The sequence below is a fragment of the Schistocerca piceifrons genome, chromosome 4 (assembly GCF_021461385.2).
Source record: "Schistocerca piceifrons isolate TAMUIC-IGC-003096 chromosome 4, iqSchPice1.1, whole genome shotgun sequence".
Lineage (NCBI taxonomy): Eukaryota > Metazoa > Arthropoda > Insecta > Orthoptera > Acrididae > Schistocerca > Schistocerca piceifrons.
Window position 1 is genome coordinate 752,123,718 of NC_060141.1, and position 22,708 is coordinate 752,146,425.

The 22,708-nt window shown below is 36.9% G+C and overlaps 1 protein-coding gene across 1 annotated transcript; it reads right to left on the reverse strand.

Annotated features, from left to right (window-relative positions):
• Window positions 1-5,780: 5,780 nt before the first annotated feature.
• LOC124794809 (tubulin--tyrosine ligase-like protein 12) lies at window positions 5,781-11,004 on the reverse strand. Its single transcript, XM_047258468.1, has one exon. It carries the CDS (start codon window positions 10,868-10,870, stop codon window positions 8,966-8,968), a length of 1,905 nt encoding a protein of 634 aa, XP_047114424.1. The 5' UTR covers window positions 10,871-11,004; the 3' UTR covers window positions 5,781-8,965.
• Window positions 11,005-22,708: the final 11,704 nt, after the last annotated feature.

Consider the following 22,708-nt stretch of genomic DNA (forward strand, 5'->3'; position numbering starts at 1 on the left):
TCCTACTAACTGTACTAGGACTTGCCTCATCATAAGTACAATACATTCCCTGTTCCTCGAGACTTCTATCAGGGAATTCTGGCAGTGAAAAAATCAATTGGCATCAGACTACATTCTGGTCAGTGCAAAATTAACAAATAATACTACTTGCAGTAGAATTGTGAGGCAGTATTTTCTAACTTGTAGTGACGTGAGTCCATTTCAACTTCATAAAAAAATGTAAGAGATCATTACTTCTGTGTATCACAGCTGCTATCACAGAAATGTACAAGCCAAGTGCATGTTTGTTTTATAGGCTTCCTGCCCTACTAACATTGTCTATGTAAGGCAAGGATCTTCTTATGTAATATCTTTGCTGCTGCTGCTGCCCCAAAAGTTTCTCAACATGACTCCCTCATTTGAGCACATCCCAAGCAACCATACATTCACGATGAGTGCAATAATGAAGCTTCTGACAAGCCTGTTTTAATATATCTTGAAATTAAACATTAGTTATTCACAGAATCCATAAGAGTCATTAACAGCTAGATGCTTGCTTTAACCACCTAAAAAGTGTAAAAAGAGGCAATAGTTGCAATCATATTACAGTATGTCTGACAAGAAGAAAGTGTCCTGCTGACCGAAAGAAAATTTCACTCTGTCCTTTGTTAACTGTGTACACTGCAACTGAATATATAGTGATCAGTCTTCCCTACCACTGCATATAATCAACCTTAATAATCCAAGAGGCATTTTCAGAAAGGCATATCACTTTGCAGATGAAGTTATCCAAGACAGAGTCTGCTGAGAGTCTCAAACAAAGAAAGTACAAGCAAACAACTTGTTTACAATCAAAATACATACATGTGTTAGCCAAAAGATTTTCAAAAGAACTGCAATAATGTGTGATGCTAGAAACTGAACTAAGGCATCGGACAAATGCAAGGATGTAGAGGCATACATCACTAGAGGTAAGATAGATACTGCCTACAGGAAAATTAAAGCGACTTTTGGAGAAAAGAGAACCACCTGTATGAACATCAAGAGTTCAGACGGAAAACCAGTCCTAAACATTGAAGGGAAAGCAGAAAGGTGGAAGGTGTATATAGGGTGTCTATACAAGGGCGATGTACTTGAGGGCAATATATGGAGATGTCTGAGGCAGGCAAAATACCCTCAGCCTTCAAGAAGCACATAATAATTCCAATTCCAAAGAAAGCAGCTGCCAACAGGTGTGAAAATTACTGAACTATCAGTTTAATAAGTCACGGCTGCAAAATTCTAACGCGAATCTTAACAGACAAATGGAAAAACTGATAGAAGCCGACCTCTGGTAAGATCAGTTTGGATTCCATAGAATGAAACACGTGAGGCAATACTGACCTTACAACTTAACTTAGAAGATAGATTAAGGAAAGACAAACCTATGTTTCGAGCATTTGTAGACTTAAGAGAAAGCTTTTGACAATGTTGACTGGAATACTCTCTTTCAAATTCTGAGGTGGCAGGGGTAAAATACGGGGAGCAAAAGCCTATTTACAATTTCTACAGAAACCAGGTGGCAGTTGTAAAGAGTTGTGGGACATGGAAGAGGGAAGCAGTGGTTGAGAAAGGATTGAGACAGGGTTGTAGCCTATCCCCAATGTTATTCAATCTGTATACTGAACAATCAGTAGAGAAAGCAAAAGAAAAATTTGGAGTAGGAATCAAAATATATGGAGAACAAACAAAAAGTTTGAGGTTTGCTGATGACACTAATTCTGTCAGACACAGCAAAGGACCTGGAAGAGTGGTTGAAGAGAATGGACAGTGTCATGAAAGGAAGATATAAGACGAATATGAACAAAAGCAAAATGAGGGTAATGGAATATAGTTGAATTAAATCAGGTGATGCTGAGGGAATTAGATTAGGAAATGAGACACTTAAAAAGTGGTAGATGAGTTTTTCTATTTGGGCAGAAAAATAACTGATTATGGTCGAAGTAGAGAGGATATAAAATGTAGACTGGCTATGGCAAGGAATACATTTCCGAAGAAGAGAAGTTTGTTATCATCGAGTATAGATTTAAGTGTTAAGAAGTCTTTTCTGAAATTATTTGTATGGAATGTAGCCATGTATGGAAGTGTAACATGGACGATAATAGTTTAGACAAGAAGAGAATAGACGCTTTCGAAATGTGGTGCTGCAGAAGAATGCTGAAGATTACATGGTTCACGTAACTAATGAGGAGGTACTGAATAGAACAGGGGAGAAGAGGAATTTGTGGTACAACTTGACTAAAAGAAGGGATCAGTTGGTACGACACATTCTGAGTCATCAAGGGGTCATCAATTTAGTACTGGAGGGAAGCATGGAGGGTAAAAAACATTGTGGGGGATCAAGAGATGAATACACTAAGCAGATTCAGAAGAATGTATGTTTGAGTAGTTACTCAGATATGAAGAAGCCTGCACAGGATAGAGTAGCATGGAGAGCTGCATCAAGCCAGTCTCTGGAAGGAAGACAACGACAACAACCTGGAAATATTATATAATGCAGTTATTATATACTTGAAGACTGATAACTTATTAGGTATAAACTCAATGTGTAACTATCTTTGTCAGACATCCTTTCAGTTGAGTGATATTTTGATAGTGTGAATGTATCATATATGTGCTCCACAACTCTATGAATAAATGACAATACTTCACTTACAAGCAATGTTAGTGTCGTTCCTTCTACCAACATTAGATTAGATTAGATTAATACTAGTTCCATGGATCATGAATACGATATTTCGTAATGATGTGGAACGAGTCGAATTTTCTAATACATGACATAATTAGGTTAATTTAACAACATACTTAAGTTAATATAACAACTTTATTTTTTTGTGTTTTTTGTTTTTCTTTTTTATTTTTATTTTATTTTTTTTTTTAATTTTTTTTTTTCTTAATTTATATCTAAAAATTCCTCTATGGAGTAGAAGGAGTTGTCATTCAGAAATTCTTTTAATTTCTTCTTAAATACTTGTTGGTTATCTGTCAGACTTTTGATACTATTTGGTAAGTGACCAAAGACTTTAGTGCCAGTATAATTCACCCCTTTCTGTGCCAAAGTTAGATTTAATCTTGAATAGTGAAGATCATCCTTTCTCCTAGTATTGTAGTTATGCACACTGCTATTACTTTTGAATTGGGTTTGGTTGTTAATAACAAATTTCATAAGAGAGTATATATACTGAGAAGCTACTGTGAATATCCCTAGATCCTTAAATAAATGTCTGCAGGATGATCTTGGGTGGACTCCAGCTATTATTCTGATTACACGCTTTTGTGCAATAAATACTTTATTCCTCAGTGATGAATTCCCCCAAAATATGATGCCATATGAAAGCAATGAGTGAAAATAGGCGTAGTAAGCTAATTTACTAAGATGTTTATCATCAAAATTTGCAATGACCCTTATTGCATAAGTAGCTGAACTCAAACGTTTCAGCAGATCATCAATGTGTTTCTTCCAATTTAATCTCTCATCAATGGACACACCTAAAAATTTGGAATATTCTACCTTAGCTATATGCTTCTGATTAAGGTCTATATTTATTAATGGCGTCATACCATTCCCTGTACGGAACTGTATGTACTGTGTCTTATCAAAATTCAGTGAGAGTCCGTTTGCAAGGAACCACTTAGTAATTTTCTGAAAGACAGAATTGACAATTTTATCAGTTAATTCTTGTTTGTCAGGTGTGATTACTATACTTGTATCATCAGCAAAGAGAACTAACTTTGCCTCTTCATGAATATAGAATGGCAAGTCATTAATATATAATAAGAACAACAAAGGACCCAATACTGACTCTTGTGGAACCCCATGCTTGATAGTTCCCCAGTTTGAGGAATGTGCTGATCTTTGCATGTTACGAGAACTACTTATTTCAACTTTCTGCACTCTTCCAGTTAGGTACGAATTAAACCATTTGTGCACTGTCCCACTCATGCCACAATACTTGAGCTTGTCTAGCAGAATTTCATGATTTACACAATCAAAAGCCTTTGAGAGATCACAAAAAATCCCAATGGGTGGTGTTCGGTTATTCAGATCATTCAAAATTTGACTGGTGAAAGCATATATGGCATTTTCTGTTGAAAAACCTTTCTGGAAACCAAACTGACATTTTGTTAGTACTTCATTTTTACAGATATGTGAAGCTACTCTTGAATACATTACTTTCTCAAAAATTTTGGATAAAGCTGTTAGAAGGGAGATTGGACGGTAATTGTTGACATCAGATCTATCCCCCTTTTTATGCAAAGGTATAACAATAGCATATTTCAGTCTATCAGGGAAAATGCCCTGTTCCAGAGAGCTATTACACAGGTGGCTGAGAATCTTACTTATCTGTTGAGAACAAGCTTTTAGTATTTTGCTGGAAATGTCATCAATTCCATGTGAGTTTTTGCTTTTAAGCAAGTTTATTATTTTCCTAATTTCAGAGGGAGAAGTGGGTGAGATTTCAATTGTATCAAATTGCATAGGTATGGCCTCTTCCATTAACAGCCTAGCATCTTCTAATGAACACCTGGATCCTACTATATCCACAATATTTAGAAAATGATTATTAAAAATATTTTCAACTTCTGACTTTTTGTTCGTAAAGTTTTCATTCAATTTGATGGTAATACTGTCTTCCTCCGCTCATGGTTGACCTGTTTCTCTTTTAATAATATTCCAAATTGTTTTACTTTTATTATCAGAGTTGCTGATTTCAGACATGATACACATACTCCTGGATTTTTTAATAACTTTTCTTAATATAAAACAGTAGTTTTTATAATTTTTGATAGTTACTGGCTCACTACTCTTTCTTGCTGTCAGATACATTTCCCTTTTCCGGTTACAAGATATTTTTATACCCTTAGTAAGCCATGGTTTGTTACAAGGTTTCTTACGAGTATATTTAACTATTTTCTTGGGGAAGCAGTTTTCAAATGCATTTACAAAAATGTCATGAAATAAATTATATTTTAAATTGGCATCAGGTTCACGGTACACCTCATCTCAGTCTAACTGCTGTAGGCTTTCCCTGAAATTAGCAATTGTTAAATCGTTGACTGAACGTACTACTTTGGAGGACTGTTTAGTATTGCTGAATGGAGCTATGTCATATATTGTAACTAGCTGTGCACCATGATCAGAAAGACCATTCTCGACAGGCTGAGCATTTATCTGGTTAAACTTATCTTGGTCTATAAAGAAGTTATCTATCAGTGAGCTGCTATCCTTTACCACCCGAGTAGGAAAATCAATAACGGGTGTCAAATTGAAAGAACCGAGTAATACTTCAAGGTCACTTTTCCTATTACCCTCTTTCAGAGAATCTACATTGAAGTCCCCACAAATAATAATTTGCTTCCCCCTGTCTGACAGATAGCACAACAAGGAGTCCAAATTTTTCAAAAATAGATGAAAATTTCCTGATGGGGACCTATATACAGTTACAATTATAAATGTGCCTTTATTTAATTTAAGCTCACAGGCACATGCTTCTATATGTTTCTCTACACAAAACTTTTTTGTTTCTATACTTTTTGCACAATGATAACTTTTGACATATATGGCAACTCCTCCTTTCTCCATATTTTCTCTCATTACATGTGCAGAGAGCTTATATCCACTTACATTTACCTTATCCATATCAGTAACAATGTGATGCTCAGACAGGCATAGTATATCTATGGGATTACCACATATAAATAAAACAAACATGTCTTACAAGCTGCTGAAGATACTTCACAATTAAAAATAAGAACATGTATGACACAAAACAAACAGACTTTTATTTAGTTGTGAAGATGAAACATCTCCAAGGATAATAATATAACTGCAACTAAGGATTGGCAGAACACATACAAAATGATAATGTGCAATGGCAATGAACATTTTACTGATCTTTTCAATTTGCCTGTTGAGGCACCTTTTTTAGTAAAATGTTAGTTGCCACAAATTTATTTGTAGTGCCAATGTTTGAGTCTCCCCCACTGTGTTACAGCAAGGTGTTAATCTTCTTTATCTAATGTGTGCCAGAGAAATGAGGAAATGCTTGTCTTATTAATAATGGTAATGTATTGTATTGCAGGAAAACATTGTGCCAACCATCAAATATTAAACAATAAATAACTTATAAAATCTTGCACTAGATACCATGCCATACAAAAATTGTGTGTGTACATTCCTCATAGAAACCGTAGCCACTGGATGTCAACTGCCACTGGCAGTGTTCATTCAGAACATCTCAGACAACATTAAGTACACCATACTTACAACTGTTATCCAAAGACCATATTTATTAATTCTGGTGACCCAGCATAAGTTAATACGTATTTAAACTAAAGTACTTCACACAACATACATGTCAAATTAAATTATTTTTTGGAGTACCAAAGAAAAAACACAGGCAGTGTAGCAGCAGCAGCCATGACAACATTAATGCTAGCACATTAATTACAAACAGACAAAAAAAGGAGAGTGCACAGGAAGTGCCAAAGAGTGAGAATGTTGCTAGCACCAAGGATCCATATGAACACAATAAAATATTTCAATTGACTCTTCACAGAGCTTCTTACAAAAATAATATTTATCACATAAATTTGAGCAACTTTTTTATTTTTTTTTTTTCAAGGTATTGGCTCACAGTTTCCAGCTGTTAAAAGAACACACGGTCCTTAACTTTATATATTTTTTCTGTGCTCGCCTCATGGCACCCTTTTACTTATCTCATGTCTTATTACAAATGTAAATGTAGCTTACTAAGATTAAAAAAAGTACTTAGTGTGTGTTTAGAAAGCACAAAATCTTCTTAACTGAGAATATAGTTTTCATTCTTACTGATACTTCAGTGATCCTGTGGTGGACACACCTTTGGTGAAACTGAAACATGCAACTCTGTGGTCACACAGATGGTGGTGGTGGTATTCTTTCCGACAAGTAATGACTGAACCACTTAATTTTCATGTGAACTTTTCAAGTTGTTCATTTGAATCGTGTGTGCATATATTACTTTTTATTTTTCATTCGTTTGGTTCAAAGTACAGTTTCTAATGTTGCATGACTGCTGTCCTGAGATTTGTTTTAAAGTTATGTTACAGAAGTAAAACACTTCTCTGGCATATGAGAGTTGATGACAGCTGAATCAAAAAATAACAGTGAGAAATAAGGAGGCTCCCACTGTGAAGCATAGTGTATCCTGCAACAAGCCTCTCTAACAGATTAAAATTTTAAGTCAGAATTTTACAGAAACCTGGATTATGCCTTTAGCAAGACAACATAGCAGCGTCTCAGAAAACAACAGTACACCTCTGTCTACCAGCACCAAAGTTCTATTCTATCAAGACCTCTCTCCTATGTCTTCACGGACATCCTTGCATACATTGCTGGTCTCTCGTCCACTTGAGGAAAGATACACCACAGAATGGCTGTAATAACAACCTAGTTGTTGATTAAAAGTTTTGATGTAAAGATGTTGGTTTGAACACTACAGTGTTTTCCTAGGCATAATCGTATTGAAGGTGAAATACACTTGCTTCCCCTGATCCATGGACTGGCTTTTACCTGCTAGTTATAGGGGGAGACAATTTAATGTGGACTCTGACTGCAATTCTACAAGTAGCACATTCTAAAGAAATTTAAGTAATCTTAAAATAACAAATCAATACAGAAAATCTTTTCTTAAAGTTAAGAGGCAGAGAAACTACAAAAGCAGAACGAACACACACACCTCACAGGCCAATTAATGACGGCAAGCTGCCTGTATAGTGCAAACAATCAAAATCTGTATTATGAGACAGCCTCTACTTGAGCAGATGTCAAGGCTCTCAGGAATTTACAAAAAATATCCACAGTTTGAAGTTATACCAGAGAGAATTAATTATGTTTAAAACTGATAGTGCATTCAATAGTCTGAAACAAAACAGTGCAATCAGTGGTGTTTCTAAAATTGGTGCAAACAGTGCCTGGAAGGAGGAGAAGCTAGTGGTAAAGAAAATTTAGTTCAAATGTGGTAGTACCCAACCACTCCACCTCCTTTCCTCAATCATGGATGAGGTGAGCGAAGTATCTGCTGTGGATGGCCATTTGTCTACATGAAGGTGTAAAGTGACAATTTAGTTATGAATTGGTGAAACCAAAAAAATGTGAATGTGAATTGAAGGTGTTGGTAGCAAAATGACCTGTAGCAAGAACAAAGGCGCCTTTGCTTGTCACGTGCAACACTTGCTCCACACTGAATACGTCATTCGGATGACATGTTAACCCTGCTTTGAGACTGGTTAGGTCATTTCTAATTTCAGAAACAGTCCATTGTTGCCAACATTCTCTCTGAATTTAATATTATTATCATAGTTATTATAAATAACTAAAATTGGAAGCAAAATGCTGTATTACATAATGAAGAAATCTTCCACAGGTATTTCAGTGGGTATTATGTATAAAACTGTAGGCCTATGCCTTACAGTTTCCTTCACAGTATGTCATGACATGGTGAAGAGAGACCTGATTTAATATGAATACAAAAATATAGAGGACTCAGATTTCATATTCACATCTTCAAGCACTATTTCAATGTGCAGACTACTTACATAAAAAAGGTTAAAATTATCAATGACCTGAAGGTTGGTTTCAACAACAGGCAGTTTTTATTAGCCGATGTCTCATTCCATACCTGCTTCTCTCTTCTGTCAAAATAAGCACATCCAATGTATTACAGGATTACTTCCAATACAGCATATGAACACACTAGACAATAAAAGTATGAAGTGAGTCATGCCAGGACAAAAAAAATCTTGGACTGACCAAGGGATGGCCTGAGCTTCCAGCCTAAACTCATTATCTGACAATTCTGCTGAAATGTCAAGACATGTAGGCCACATTCAAAAATATCACTGTTAACAATTTAATTTGAACTGGGGTATGTGATTTAATTTCTGAAATATTTCTTATCATGTGTCATTTCAAGCATGCAAATTTTCTCTCATTAACATCATCCAAAAAAAGCACAGAAAAAATATCATTATAAAAATCAGGATAGTATTCACAAGCTCTTTTGCAGTCAGGTGTCCAATTCACCTCCAGTAGCTTTGGCTGCATGGATTTTCTGTCATTGGAATCTGTCTGCCAAGCCAACATAAGGTCTGCTGCATACACAGCCCTCGACTGGGGGCTATATGCTATTCCAGCAGGGGGCATTTTACTTGATGCTGCAATGAGCATTTCTCTAAATAAGGAAAATATTTTTTCTTCTATTTCTTTCCAGGATACACTAGGATACTGTTGCTCAAATTTCACAACAAAATCATCACACAGCATTCGATAGAGTGTTGCATTTTCATTGTAATTCATAACAGTGAAGTGTTTCTCATAGTCATCCAAATTATTTAAATCAAATGGTTTGTTTGCAAATCGCAAGAAAAAATTTCGATATACAAATGCTGATAATGGTTTTATACTCTTGACTAACAGGACATATCTTAAATCAAATTTCACAGCTCCACAATCGGGTCTTTGAAAAAGTACAGGATCCTCAATGTACTTCTGTGCTATTTTTGGTCCACTTAATGGAAGTCTTAAGATATAGTTCAAATTATCTGTAATGTGTGTGTCTAAACCTCTCGCAAGATTAAATGGTTTGCATATCCAATGGTTATCTAGACCCTTCTCTGCCCTGTGCTGATAGTAAGACACAAATTTAGGTAGCTCTGTCTTTAAGTTGTATGTAGTTGGTAGCCAAACTGGGTATGTTACTAGTGTGTCTTCGCAAACACTGCCACTTTCCTTGGCCGCCCGACGACACACAATGGCAAGGAGGTCTTTAACTGTTATTACGTGTTCAAATGGAAATTGATTTACAAATTTTTCAGAACACGATTGACTGAATTCCTTGAAGTCTTTGAAATGTTGAGTATACCACAGGATGTCTGCATTTTCCTCGTCGTGGGTTATTTCAAATTTAGGATGTGTGAGATAATCATTAACATAAGCATACTGAGAAAAAACTAGTATCTTATCCTTTGAAGTGACACTGACTGTCGCAATTTTTGATGCGTTTGGCAATGTTTCTGCCGTATGCCCTTGCAAGAAATACGAACTATCTGGTTCTGAATATTGGAAAGGTTCTGAAAGAAATGACTTTGGCACCCATGGAATTAGAAGTGCATCTCTAGTTTTGGAATCGTATCGAGAACTTTCAATGTAGTCTCTTGTTACTTCTTCGCCATAATCCACATTTTCAATAGGAAATAACAGTGTGTACGTGATCTGGTCGGGTAGGAAAATAAATGGCACAGTCCTAAACGTCGGATTATCAGAGTGCGGGATTGCAGAACCAAACTCGTCCATCACATACCAAACTGGCATGCTTTCTTCAATGTCATCCCGTGAAGGAACTGAGTATGTTTGGTTGAATTTCCACATTTCGTCGAACACCTTGTTGATCAGAACCTCTGAATGGTCATCCGCGAATTCCTGAACACCCATCAAGTGGGCCATACGATCAAGCAAAGCCGGTATACTTCTCAAATTCTGCCTCGCGGAATCAACACGGTACGTCCATGCATGATCAATCAGATAGATATGCTGTGGGTCTGAAGCATCCAAGCCGGCTTCACACGATATGAAAACACGATGCTGTGGTCTGTAAGTGTTAACATAATCACCACTGTCGTCGTCCTCGTCATATTCAATCCGTGCAACAGAAAATGTATTCCCTGCGTCAAATATTTGATGGTATAGTTTTCTGCACAGCGTTTTCCAGTAACGATCTGGTACAGCAGATGATTCAAGCTGGATTCTGTGCAGTGCTATGAACGCAGAATAAACTGATACCCCATCTGGCAAAGACGGAATATCCATCATTGCACGTTAGTGTCTCCACGAATTCTAACAGTGGCTCAGAATTTCATGGCGAACGGCAAATTCGAATGACAATAATAGCTAGCGGGTACACAACGCTTTCAGGCTAACCTCACTGGCTCACTACACCGCCAAAGCTTCACAAGTTATACTACACTATTACTGCCACCTCGTGCACCTCAATTGAACAAATAACGCTCATGAGAACAAACGAAGATACAGAAGCGTTGCTGTCGCCGCGAAGTTTGAATTTAGTGTGGCAAGGCAAGTTTCTGTGTATCTCGCACGTGCTTCTAACATTAATTGGTAAAAATACTTACGGCAATGAAAATCTGAAGGATAGATACGTGGTCATACGTAATACCTCAATCACATTTTAGGCTCAATCCAATAAAAGTTATTGGTATGCCGGTATGTTCCGGTGGATTCTTCATTATTTTCTTCTTCCTTCAGCAGGTTGTTGTAGCGCCTCATACTTTCCGCGCCTGCCGAGAAAAATAGTAAATAAATCCCGCCTTATGCATGGCATGGTTTTGTTTTACTTACTCAAACGTGTTTCAGCACTTTCTGTGCTATCTTCAGAGGGTTTTATTTACTTAGAAAGTAACTCGAAAGAATTAGCAAATTATGTGAATACCTACTTTAGCAGCATTGCAATGAACTTACAGAAAAATTTTCCAAAATGTGCTAATAAACCAATACAGAAGCATACAGCAGACTCAATGGTATTGCTTCCAACTACTGAGGAGGAAGTATGCAATGTCGTAAGGCAATAAAAGAACAAAAACTCGGCAGGTTTAGATGAAATCCCAATGTGTGTGCTGAAAAAAATGCATAAACGGTATCAAAGCTCCACTAACAGAAATCATAAATGAATCCTTCAAAACTGGTTGCTTCCCTGACTATCTGAAGCATGCCAAAATTTTTACTAGTTCACAAGAAAGGTGACACAGAAAATGTTGAGAACTACAGACCAATAGCCCTATTCTCATGCTTTTCTAAAGTGATAGAAACAATAATGAAAAACCGGCTTTTGAGTTATCAATGTAAATTCAACCTCCTCCGTAATGACCAGCATGGTTTCAGACCTGGTAGAGGTACAGAATCTGCAATAGCACAGTTTACAAAAACAGTTTTAGAAGCACTAGATGAGAACAGCTATGCAACTGGCCTTTTCCTAGACCTGTCTAAGGCATTTGATACAGTTGACCACCAGAAGCTGTCGCACAAATTAGAGGCACTAGGAGTAAAGGGAGTGGTTCTCAAATGGTTTCGTTCATATCTAGAAAACAGAGTACAGTCAGTCGAGATCACACGTCTCCAGTGGATCAAAGTACATTGAGAAGCATATATATGATCCACAATATATCAATATTGGGGTCCCCCAAGCAAGTGCACTAGGCCCTGTATTATTTCTGGTATATATAAATGATTTCCCACAACATATCAGCCATGGAGAGAAGATATTGTTTGCGGATGATAGCAACATAGTAATCACCAGTAACACACCAGCACAAATGTTGGAAAATTCTACTGAAGTGCTGAGGGATGTTCACAAATGGTCTCAGGAAAACAAAGTAACTCTCAACGTAAAGAAAACAAATACAATATGCTTTAGAATGAACAGAAAACAGAGTCCCTTAAATTTAAAACTAGGTAACATCCCCATAGATGATGTACATACAACAAAATTCTTAGGGTTACACATTGACAGCCAAATGAAGTGGAATGAACATGCTACGAAACTCTCGAAAAAGATATCCACAACATGTTATGCACTTAGAATGCTTGTATCCGCATGCAGTAGTGAATGTTTGAGAACTGTATACTTTAGTTATGTTCAATCAGTAATCAGTTATGGTATTATTTTCTGGGGAAACAGTGTTCAGAATTTACAAACAGTATTTAAAATGCAAAAGAGAGTAGTAAGAATTATAACAAAAAGCAGTAAGCGGGCCCACTGCAGAGAACTTATCAAAATGTTAGAAATGCTAACTGTTCCTTGTGAATTTATATTCCAAACCATAGTGTACATCAAGAAAAATACAGAAAATTATAGCACAAATAGCAGTTTTCATAACTCTAGTACAAGACCAAGTCACTGTCTTCACCTAGACAGGAAGAATAAATAGCTTCTTGTATGGAGGTGTAAAACTGTATAATAAACTGCCACAGAAAATAAAAGCAGCAGATAACATGTACCACTTTAGGAAAAATCTTAAATTGCTTTTGCAGGAACACTGCTTTTACGCTATAAGTGAATTCCTTAGTACAAAATGATTGTAAATAGCTTTTGTTTCACGATATTTTGATAAGTAGCACAAATGATTGTAAATAACTTATATGTCACAATGCTTAACTACACGTAACAACAAACTGTATAAATATATGAATGTATGCAACTGACAACATCCATTCATTTTAAAATGTCCACAGATGGCTAAATAAAGAAATAAATATTTTAGCCCCGAGGTCTAGAGCACCTTGTTACTGTCCACGTGGCTTCCCCTGTTGGAGGTTCGAGTCCTCCCTCGGTTAGCGTAAGTTAGTTTAAGTAGTGTGTAAGCTAAAGTCATCTGTAGTTAAATGGAATGTCTCCTCTAAAAACCATATCCGTCATGTCTCAGAGTTTAGACTATTACCAGAAGTATAGCAAGAATAATCTCATCAATTGTTTTCCTAGCATGTGCTGGAAACATTTCAGCTAAAACAGAGAAATTTTAATTTCACTTTAACAAGACCGTGTTTCATCCACCTCCCACAAGTAATGTCTTTTTGGATTCTGTTAAAGATGATCAGGGGCCAAGGGAACTCAGTGTTTATAAAATTCCTTGCCACTATGATAAAGTAGATATTGGGCAAACTATCTGTACTGTTGAGGACGTGTGTGGAAAAATCCAGCACCACATTGCTTATCTGAGTGAAATGCAATGAAGTATATAGTGAGACACAGCGACTACTGCTGCTTCTCATTACTGGGATTCTGTTCTGTAAGAATCCATTGAAACTGGAACAGCTGAAAATCTTATTGAGGGGGACGAGAGCTATCCTCTGAACAAGCTGTGGAACCATTGACTGACCTGCATTATGACATGGCATCCTATATTGACAAAAGAATTTGACAACTATTTACATCAGCAATACCTCGATTCTGTTTGCCTTCATCATTGGCGGCACTGCTATTATCTTTTGTGGATGGGACAGAACTTGTAACATTTGGCACATACACTGAGTACTATATGCTGGTCTGTATAGGGTGCCAGCTCCAGTGTAGCATCAGTCTGATGAGACTCAGTAGTGGCAACATCTCACTGAAGATGACAGTCAGGTGAACTGCACAAATATTGTGTCAGCTTGACTTTAAGATCCAAATGGAAACCTGAGAAGAGGATCTATGTAGAAGAGAATTCCATACACAAAAATCAACAACCTAATTAAACAGGTACTGAATTAATATACATCACTCTGCAATAAACCCAGTTTACCACAACAGAAGAAAAATGAGGCAGTTCAATAATAATAATAATAATAATAATAATAACTTAATATTCTGTAACTACAGTACTAATGATTCACAGTGAGAATCAACCAACTCATCCAAATATATGGGTCAGCAAGGTTGCCTATGCAACAGTTTGTAGTTGAGGCCTAGGCCTCGGGGTATTGAGTATAGCCATAAAAAAGTTCCTGTTCTGACACTGTTAAAAACCTGTGTAATACAGACTTTTAAATCATTTTATTGAAGAAAAACACCTCACTATACAATATTTTTTCCTTTCCATGATAGATAAGGGTGGGGGGGGAGGAGAGGGGTGGAATGGCCACCCCTTCTCCCTTGGTATGGACACCCTTTCCTGGATGTAAAAATTTGTAGGGATATTAAATGGAATGATCACATAGCCTCATTCATAGCTAATGAATGTGGCAGATTGGTTCATTGGTAGGATACTGGGAAAATGCAGTCAGTCTGCAAAGGAGACTGCTTCCAAATCACTTGTGTACACTGTTTAAGAGTACTGCTCAAGTCAGTGGGACCAAAACCAAACAGGACTAACAAGGGATACTGAAAATACACAAAGGAGGGTGGCATGAAAGATCACAGATTTGTTTTACTCACAGGAGAGCATCACAGACATGTTGAAAATCCTGAACGGGCAGACTGTCCAAGATAGATAAAATTATCCTATGAAGGCCTACTTACAGCATTTCAAGAATCAGTATTGAGAGAAGTATGTAGAGATATCCTTAACCTGCTTATGTATCACACTTGTAGGGATATGAAGACAAGCTTGGACTAATTACTGCTTGCTAGTGGAACTTAAGCAGTGCGAACTATTTGGTTAATATTAGAATTTGTATGAACAGAAGATCATTGTACAATAAGAACCAGTTGAATGTGACAGAACAGATGTGAAAACACTGGCCTCACATTCAGGGATGGAATCTACCTGGAAATTCTGATTTAGGCATTCCTAAATCATTTCAGTCAAATGTCAGGATGGTTGTTTCACCAAGGCCATGGTCAACAACCTGTTCTATCCTCCTACAAACACTCACTGTGTCTCTATGCTTTAGCTGTCTATTTTCATTGTTTTGTGATTACAAATCTTATAGCATCAGATGATCCTAGGTTGAATACATAAATAAATAAAATTCTTGCCCTGCTCCATACATGAATGGAATAGAAAGACACACTAACATGTATCACATAAACTGTCCTCCCCTCTCACACCCCCACTACTCCAAGCTACATATGGTTACCATCAATGTAAAGTCAGTCTCTCTCTCTCTCTCTCTCTCTCTCTCTCTCTCTCTCTCTCTCACACACACACACACACACACACACACACACACACACACACACACACACACACACAGCAAAACTGAAATAACGAGCCACTCTTCAAACAAATGAACATAGCGAGTACCTGTTTAATTAGGTTGTTGATTTTTGTGTATGGAATTCTCTTCTACATAGATCCTCTTCTCAGGTTTCCATTTGGATCTTAAAGTCAAGCTGACACAATAATTGTGCAGTTCACCTGACTGTCATCTTCAGTGAGATGTTGCCACTGCTGAGTCTCATCAGACTGATGCTACACTGGAGCTGGCACCCTATACAGACCAGCATATAGTACTCAGTGCATGTGCCAAGTGTTACAAGTACTGTCCCATCCACAAAAGATAATAGCAGTGCTGCCAATGATGAAGGCAAACAAAATCGAGGTATTGCTGATGTAACTAGTTGTCAAATTCTTTTGTCAATATAGGATGCCATGTCATAATGCAGGTCAGTCAATGGTTCCACAATTTGTTCAGAGGATAGCTCTCGTTCCCCTCAATAAGATTTTCAGCTGTTCCAGTTTCAATGGATTCTTACAGAACAGAAACCCAGTAATGAGAAGCAGCAGTAGTCACTGTGTCTCATTATATACTTCATTGCATTTCACTCAGATAAGCAATGCTCTGCTGGATTTTTCCACACACGTCCTCAACAGTACAGATAGTTTGCCCAATATCTACTTTATCATAGTGGCATGGAATTTTGTAAACACTGAATTCCCTTGGCCCCTGATCATCTTTAACAAAATCCAAAAAGACATTACTAGTGGGAGGTGGATGAAACACAATCTTCGTAAAGTGAAATAATATTTCTCTGTTTTAGCTGAAATGTTCCCAGCATATGCTAGGCAAACAACTGATGAGATTAATCTTGCTATACTTCTGGTAATAGTCTAAACTCCGAGACATGACGGATATGGTTTTTAGAGAAGATTTAATATTGAAAAGGATAACACTTCCTAAAGTTCTGCAAAATTCTATTTCTTTAGGCTGGAGAGTCTCCTACAGGTTTTGTACATCAACTCACATGCTCTGACCAAACTTTAGATGTTGACAAGTTATTATTACCAAAGTTGTGGCGGTTATCATTGTATTTATGTACAGTTAGTGATTACTGTGTAATAAGGATAGGTTTCTTTCACTATTTTTAATGTTTTAATACTCTTATAAAAATATGTTTTTTAAACATTGTTAGGAGGTTTTCTCATTAACTGAAAGCAATCTTTCTGCTTTAGATATGAAGATGGTTGCTAATTAACCAACACTGGCTATCATCTAGTCATATTACATTATATTGTGCTCAAGACCATTAAAGTTGGTAATAAATAATAGAGACTGCTGAGTCTCCCTTACCTAACAGTGTCAGGCCTTACAAAGAAGAGACCTTTGCGCACTCATCAATGGCAGTGACAGCGAGTGTCATCACAGCCCTAGGAACTTACAGTGCTCCAGGATTTTTGGTATTCTACCTTCTGCAAAAACACACTTATTGAACTTGCAGCTGAATTAAATATTTCCACCATTCACTGTATAAATACTGTGGAGTACAGATCTAGATATTTTGGATATAGTAGTATTGATGTTAACCCATCACAGTATGCTGGTAGGTATTCTAGTAAGGATGACAAATGTAGAGGTGTATGCAGCTTTCACAGGTAGTGTATCAAATGTAAAGGATGTGAAGCAGAAGTGTTTAAAAACCTTTCTCGGCAGCTATTGTCAAGTTGCAGGAGACTGAGAAGTTACAGAACACATATCAATCAATGGGGAAAAGAAAAAAATATGAGCAGTATTGTTGAACTAATGTTCATTTAAAAGCTATCAGGAGATGAAGTCCAGTATTTCTAACAGGAAAAGGAACGTAGATTACAGTCTGGTTAAAATTGCCTGCTAGTTGTGATTTTTTTAAAATATTTAAATCAAAAATAGAGAGAAGGAAATACCAAGTGGATTGAATTTGGAAAACGAGTAAGACATCGCTGTCACCTGACTCCTGCCCTTTTCAGTCTGTACGTAGATAATATGACTTAGTAGGTATCAGGGCAGGTGCGGTGGCAGGGGGGCTATAGCGCGCCCCCCCCCCCCCCCCACCACCACCACCCATTAATGGAGTGCCATTTTGTACTGGATAAAATGACTTCAAAAATCAGCGAATATATTACTTCAACAGATTAAATCATTTTTTTATAATTATGTAGCAATATGGGTTGCAATGTATTTCAAACACATTTTAACAAAAGAATAAGAGCGGCAAACAGCCACTATCTAAAACAATAAAATAATTTAGCTTAAAATAGGCGTCTTATTATTTGTTAATATACACTGGATGTATATTAATGTACCACTTACAATAAACATGAAAGCTACATATGCCAGGTATGCCTACCAACACTTAAATTGCTAACCCCAGACAAAAACTTCAAAATCGCCGGACATCTGGGTCAAATCGTATTATTTTCTCGGGCACATACATTCTATACCAGCGTTGTAGTGCTGGCAACGCCAGCGGGTTCGCGCCACCTACCGACCAGTAGATATAAACTACACACGAGAGTTACAGGAATTTGTGAAAGCGCATTATAGACGCATTCATATTGAAACATAGTACGCGTTTGTAGTAAGGAATATGAAAGTAAATTAAGACTGTTTTAATACAGCTCAATGGGTAGAAGGCAAATGATATTTAAATTATTCAGTTGTCTGGCGAGCGGTGCAACGTCGCGGTGTGTACTATTGCCGATTGTTGGCGGATTCTCATTATCTCAATAAAGAAGTAAGGAAAATAAAGGCTGTTCCAAAACGATCTTTACAACTCTGATCATAGATATTTCAGAAACGTGTTAAAAGGTGATGGTTCATTTATATATACATAAATTTAAAGGGCAGCCTCTGATATTAAATTTTAAAAACCATCCAAAAATTGATATGATAACCGAAAAGTCCGAAAGATAAAGTAAATAAAATAACTCACACCCAGAAACTGGGTGTAAAATTCATATAACGGCTGCAACCACAGTCTAATATATTAGACTGTGGCTGCAACCGAGTGAAGAAACCGAAAAAACAATCGACTGACCAATCGATTGTTAAAAACAGTCAATTGTCCTTCCAACTCTTCCACGTGCTGTCAGCGAACACTTGTTTTTCGAGTACGTTTATTGATATTACTGAAGTGTGTAAGTGAGTAGTGTGACCGGATCATGCGTCGTGAAGTGTCAATTTTTTCTGAAATAATAGTGTATTAGAGATTGGAGTGAGCGTTTAAAGACGTTGCTGCAATGAATCGCAAGCTAACGGATTATTTTGGCAAACCTGAGCGTAGGGCCAAAAACTCTCGTAAGGAATCTGAAGCTTGCGCTATAGAACTGGAACCGTCACAGCCATGTGCATCTAGAGACTAAAATTTAGACAACACAAAACAATTGGTAAAAGTCATATCTTCTTAATTTTAAATAACACTTTCTTCATGTTACTGAGATTTTTTACTAATAGTTATTAGTTTCATTATGTAGGATTAGCACTATTATTTTTAATCGATAACTAATGATAAGAATACGACTGCTTGAAAACATAAAAAGTGAGGTCAATTTTTAAAGACGTCATTCGTCTATAAGGAGGTAAAATATTTTCTGCACAAACCAGCATTATTTAATTATTTTGTATTGAAAAATAACACTTTATTGTCGTATTTTTTTACTAAAGCTGGCCATACGTATTTTTGGTATTAATAATATCGACAAAATTTGTAAGATGTGAGATGATGGTTGTTTATTCTATGACTGAGGACACAACTGTGTATGCTATAATGACATTTGTTTAATGTTGCAAAACTTTTCAAAGATACACACGTTTTTACACAGTTTACAATGTGACAATGTTAAGACAGTTGTGAAAATGACGCACCTTGTCCTCTGAAATTTAACTAATCCTAAACACAACAAAATTAAATCTTAACTAGAAGTTTCTTTACAAAATTATTCTTAAAATTACGTTACGATGTTGGTTAGTACTACGATAAATCACCTGATTCCGTTTCAAAGTTCGGCTCTATTTAGGATGACAAGTTACGGAGGATGCTTAGTTTTGTGACAAGTTGAGCAAAAGATTACCCAAGGCTGCTCGAATTTACAGTGGACACGAGATGGTCAACCAACAAGTTTATGCCTCTGCTCGCAGTATTTACATTTGCTGTGATGAGCTGTCATATTCATGGCCGCTCTCTGCTTATGAAATTCATATAAAAGCTTATTAAAGCTTTGCTGAATTTTTCCCTACGTTTCTCGTTATGCAAGAAAATAAGTACTCATCCCTAGTCTTAGAATATGGCAATATAGACGCACATGGCTGGAGAAGTGTGCATATTATAATGCCCTCTCAGTTCTCTCAAGAACAATTAACTAACTGGCTCGTTCGTTTCTCCGCTGTTCTAGCTAATTCCTAGCTGGACGTCAGCTGCTGTGAACGAAGTGTTCACACAAATTTCTGCTCTGCGTCATACAGAGTGTTATGCGCCCCGTTCTGCACTTCACGCCTAGTCAGAGAAGGGTCCTCAAAAATTTCCGTCTTGTCTTTCTCGTAGCCGAACTGTCTCCTCACCTGGGTTCTTTCATTCTCTGTATTACGGCTTTTTTCGACCAATAGGGTCTGAGTCACCTGGTCGGTCGGTCATTGACTCCCGCCTTGGGACGCGCCCTAAGTGCTTTCTGTGGTACCCCCTGTGGTGTGGCCTTCTCCTCTCCTCACAATTGCTTCCAAATCAAAACGTTTTTTCTCACTGCTTGTCTCACCTTCTGCTCATAGACATGCATTACATGATAAGTGTGTTAATATCGTCGATTGAGTGTCATCCCTTTTGCATTACATACTTACAGGCAAATTTGCTCATTATCGCCAAATTAAGTTAGGTGTCATATTCACCTTCCCATTATGGTATATAAAGCTCTTATGTAAGGAGCTAAATTGACCTTCATTTATTCTGTCACCTTACAAATTATTCAAAGCTTTCTTTCTCAACAAGATCTACCTACTTTCAGTAATAGTCTATAAACATGTGAGAGTATTTCAGAAGTTTCTAAAAGCTTTTCATACTAGTAGAAGAAGGCTTATAGGTCTGCAGTAAATAATGTGATGTGGAATCTTTCCTGGTTTTGCTGATATTAATCTGACTGTAACCACCTGATGGTACAGGGCAGAACCAACCGACGACCATCACTGACATAGATCGCTAATGTCGTGCTAAATTTTGAAGCCTTTCTGTAGGAACATTTCAAGCAAAACTTCCAGGCAAAGGCCACTAAATTAAGAGAAAGTTAGATTTTATGCATCTGTGAACTCATAAATACCATTCACAGACCAGTTTCACAAACAAATAAGAGTTACATTGTGTAAACTGTATCTTAACAGTCCTGAATTGGTAAAAGTCAGGTGATGGCAGTCACTTGTTCCAGGCTGCTGGTAACATTAGGTGGCTGAAACACTGTCTGAAGAAACCATTGTTGTCTGCTTTCTTACTCTTTACTGCTTCACGGTTCTGAGTGTTTTTTCCTTGTCATTACTGCACGGAATTGCTGGAGTTAGTACCTACATTAAGCATATCAATACACAAGGCCCGGAATTGCTGGAATTAGTACCTACATTAAGCATATCAATACACAAGACCATTTCAATACTGTTTACCGAGGGTGCCCATACGAATGTTTGTAAGGGGAGGGAGCAAGACCGAGGGATATGGGGTAATGTTAATGTTTTGGAAGACAAATGGTGACTTTTTAGTGGTCATACTAAATTTAAATTTTTTATATGTGTAAATAACGCTATATACGTTTGTGTTGAGCCACTTGTACATAATACTGACATTTAAAGCATTTTTAATTCACAGGAAGAAAGGTCAGAAAGGACTGATACATATTATGACCCATATGACATAGAAAGAGCTGTTAAAGGCGCCTTACGTTATGATGAGAAGCTACGTTTTTAAAGAATACTTGGAAGCCTTCTGCAAACTTTTCTTTTTCTACTCAATTAGAAGGGAAGCAAAACCGAAGATGTAAGCATGAATGGATGAGCCAGTACAACTGGCTTTCATAGAGTAAAATGTTACATAGTGGATTTTGTACTGCAAGTGTTCTGTTTTCTCCTTCAAGTGCCAGAATCAGCTTCCAGATACTTGTTACAGCTTTCGATTATTCTAAATAACTGAAACCTTTAACTGGCTTTGTAAAAAAAAAACCATAAATAACTTGGAGGTGTCGTTTTTAAATGGAAACACTTCAGATACAGAAACATAATTATTCAAATCGTTTTCAGGCCTGCTTTCTCAGCAAAAATTTAAATGTTGCTAACATTTCAGGTGCTTGCAACGTTAATTCTTTACCTAAGACATTTTTAATTTTTGTTTATAGGTGTTGAAAACACTGGTAAAAGGACCATTGGTCAAATACAAGAAGACTACGGAAGATCTTCGTCATCATGAAAACACAAAATATCACAAATTTTCCATGGAGAAGGCTATAGAGTTCACCAAGTCTATGGAATCAAGTAAAAATAGTATTGCTGTTGTCCTCGATACCAAGAAATCTTCAGTTATTGAAGAAAACTGGAAACGCTTGAGGCCTATTATAAAGACAATAGTCCTGTGTGCTAGAAATAACCTACCTTTACGAGGACATCATGATCATGGTTTAATTCCTCAGCTAAAAGAAGAAAACACTGATGATCTTCTAGAGCGAAAACATGGAGTGTTTCAGAGTCTTTTGGTTTTTCGTATGGATGCTGGAGATGAAGATTTAAAACATCATTTCAGTACATGTGGCCGAAACAGTTCTATGATAAGTAACACAGTCCAAACCAAAGTCATACATTGAATTGGTGATGCAATATAGAGGGATGTGAAAAAGGCTAAATTTTTTAGCATTATATGTTATGAAACAACTGATGTCACCACTAAGGAACAGATGACATTTTGTGTTAGGTACATTGACATAGAGACCTTTGTTACCA

Bases quoted from the DNA above. Each gene is read 5' to 3' on its own strand.
- LOC124794809 (XM_047258468.1), bottom strand. From the start codon at position 10,870: ATGATGGATATTCCGTCTTTGCCAGATGGGGTATCAGTTTATTCTGCG.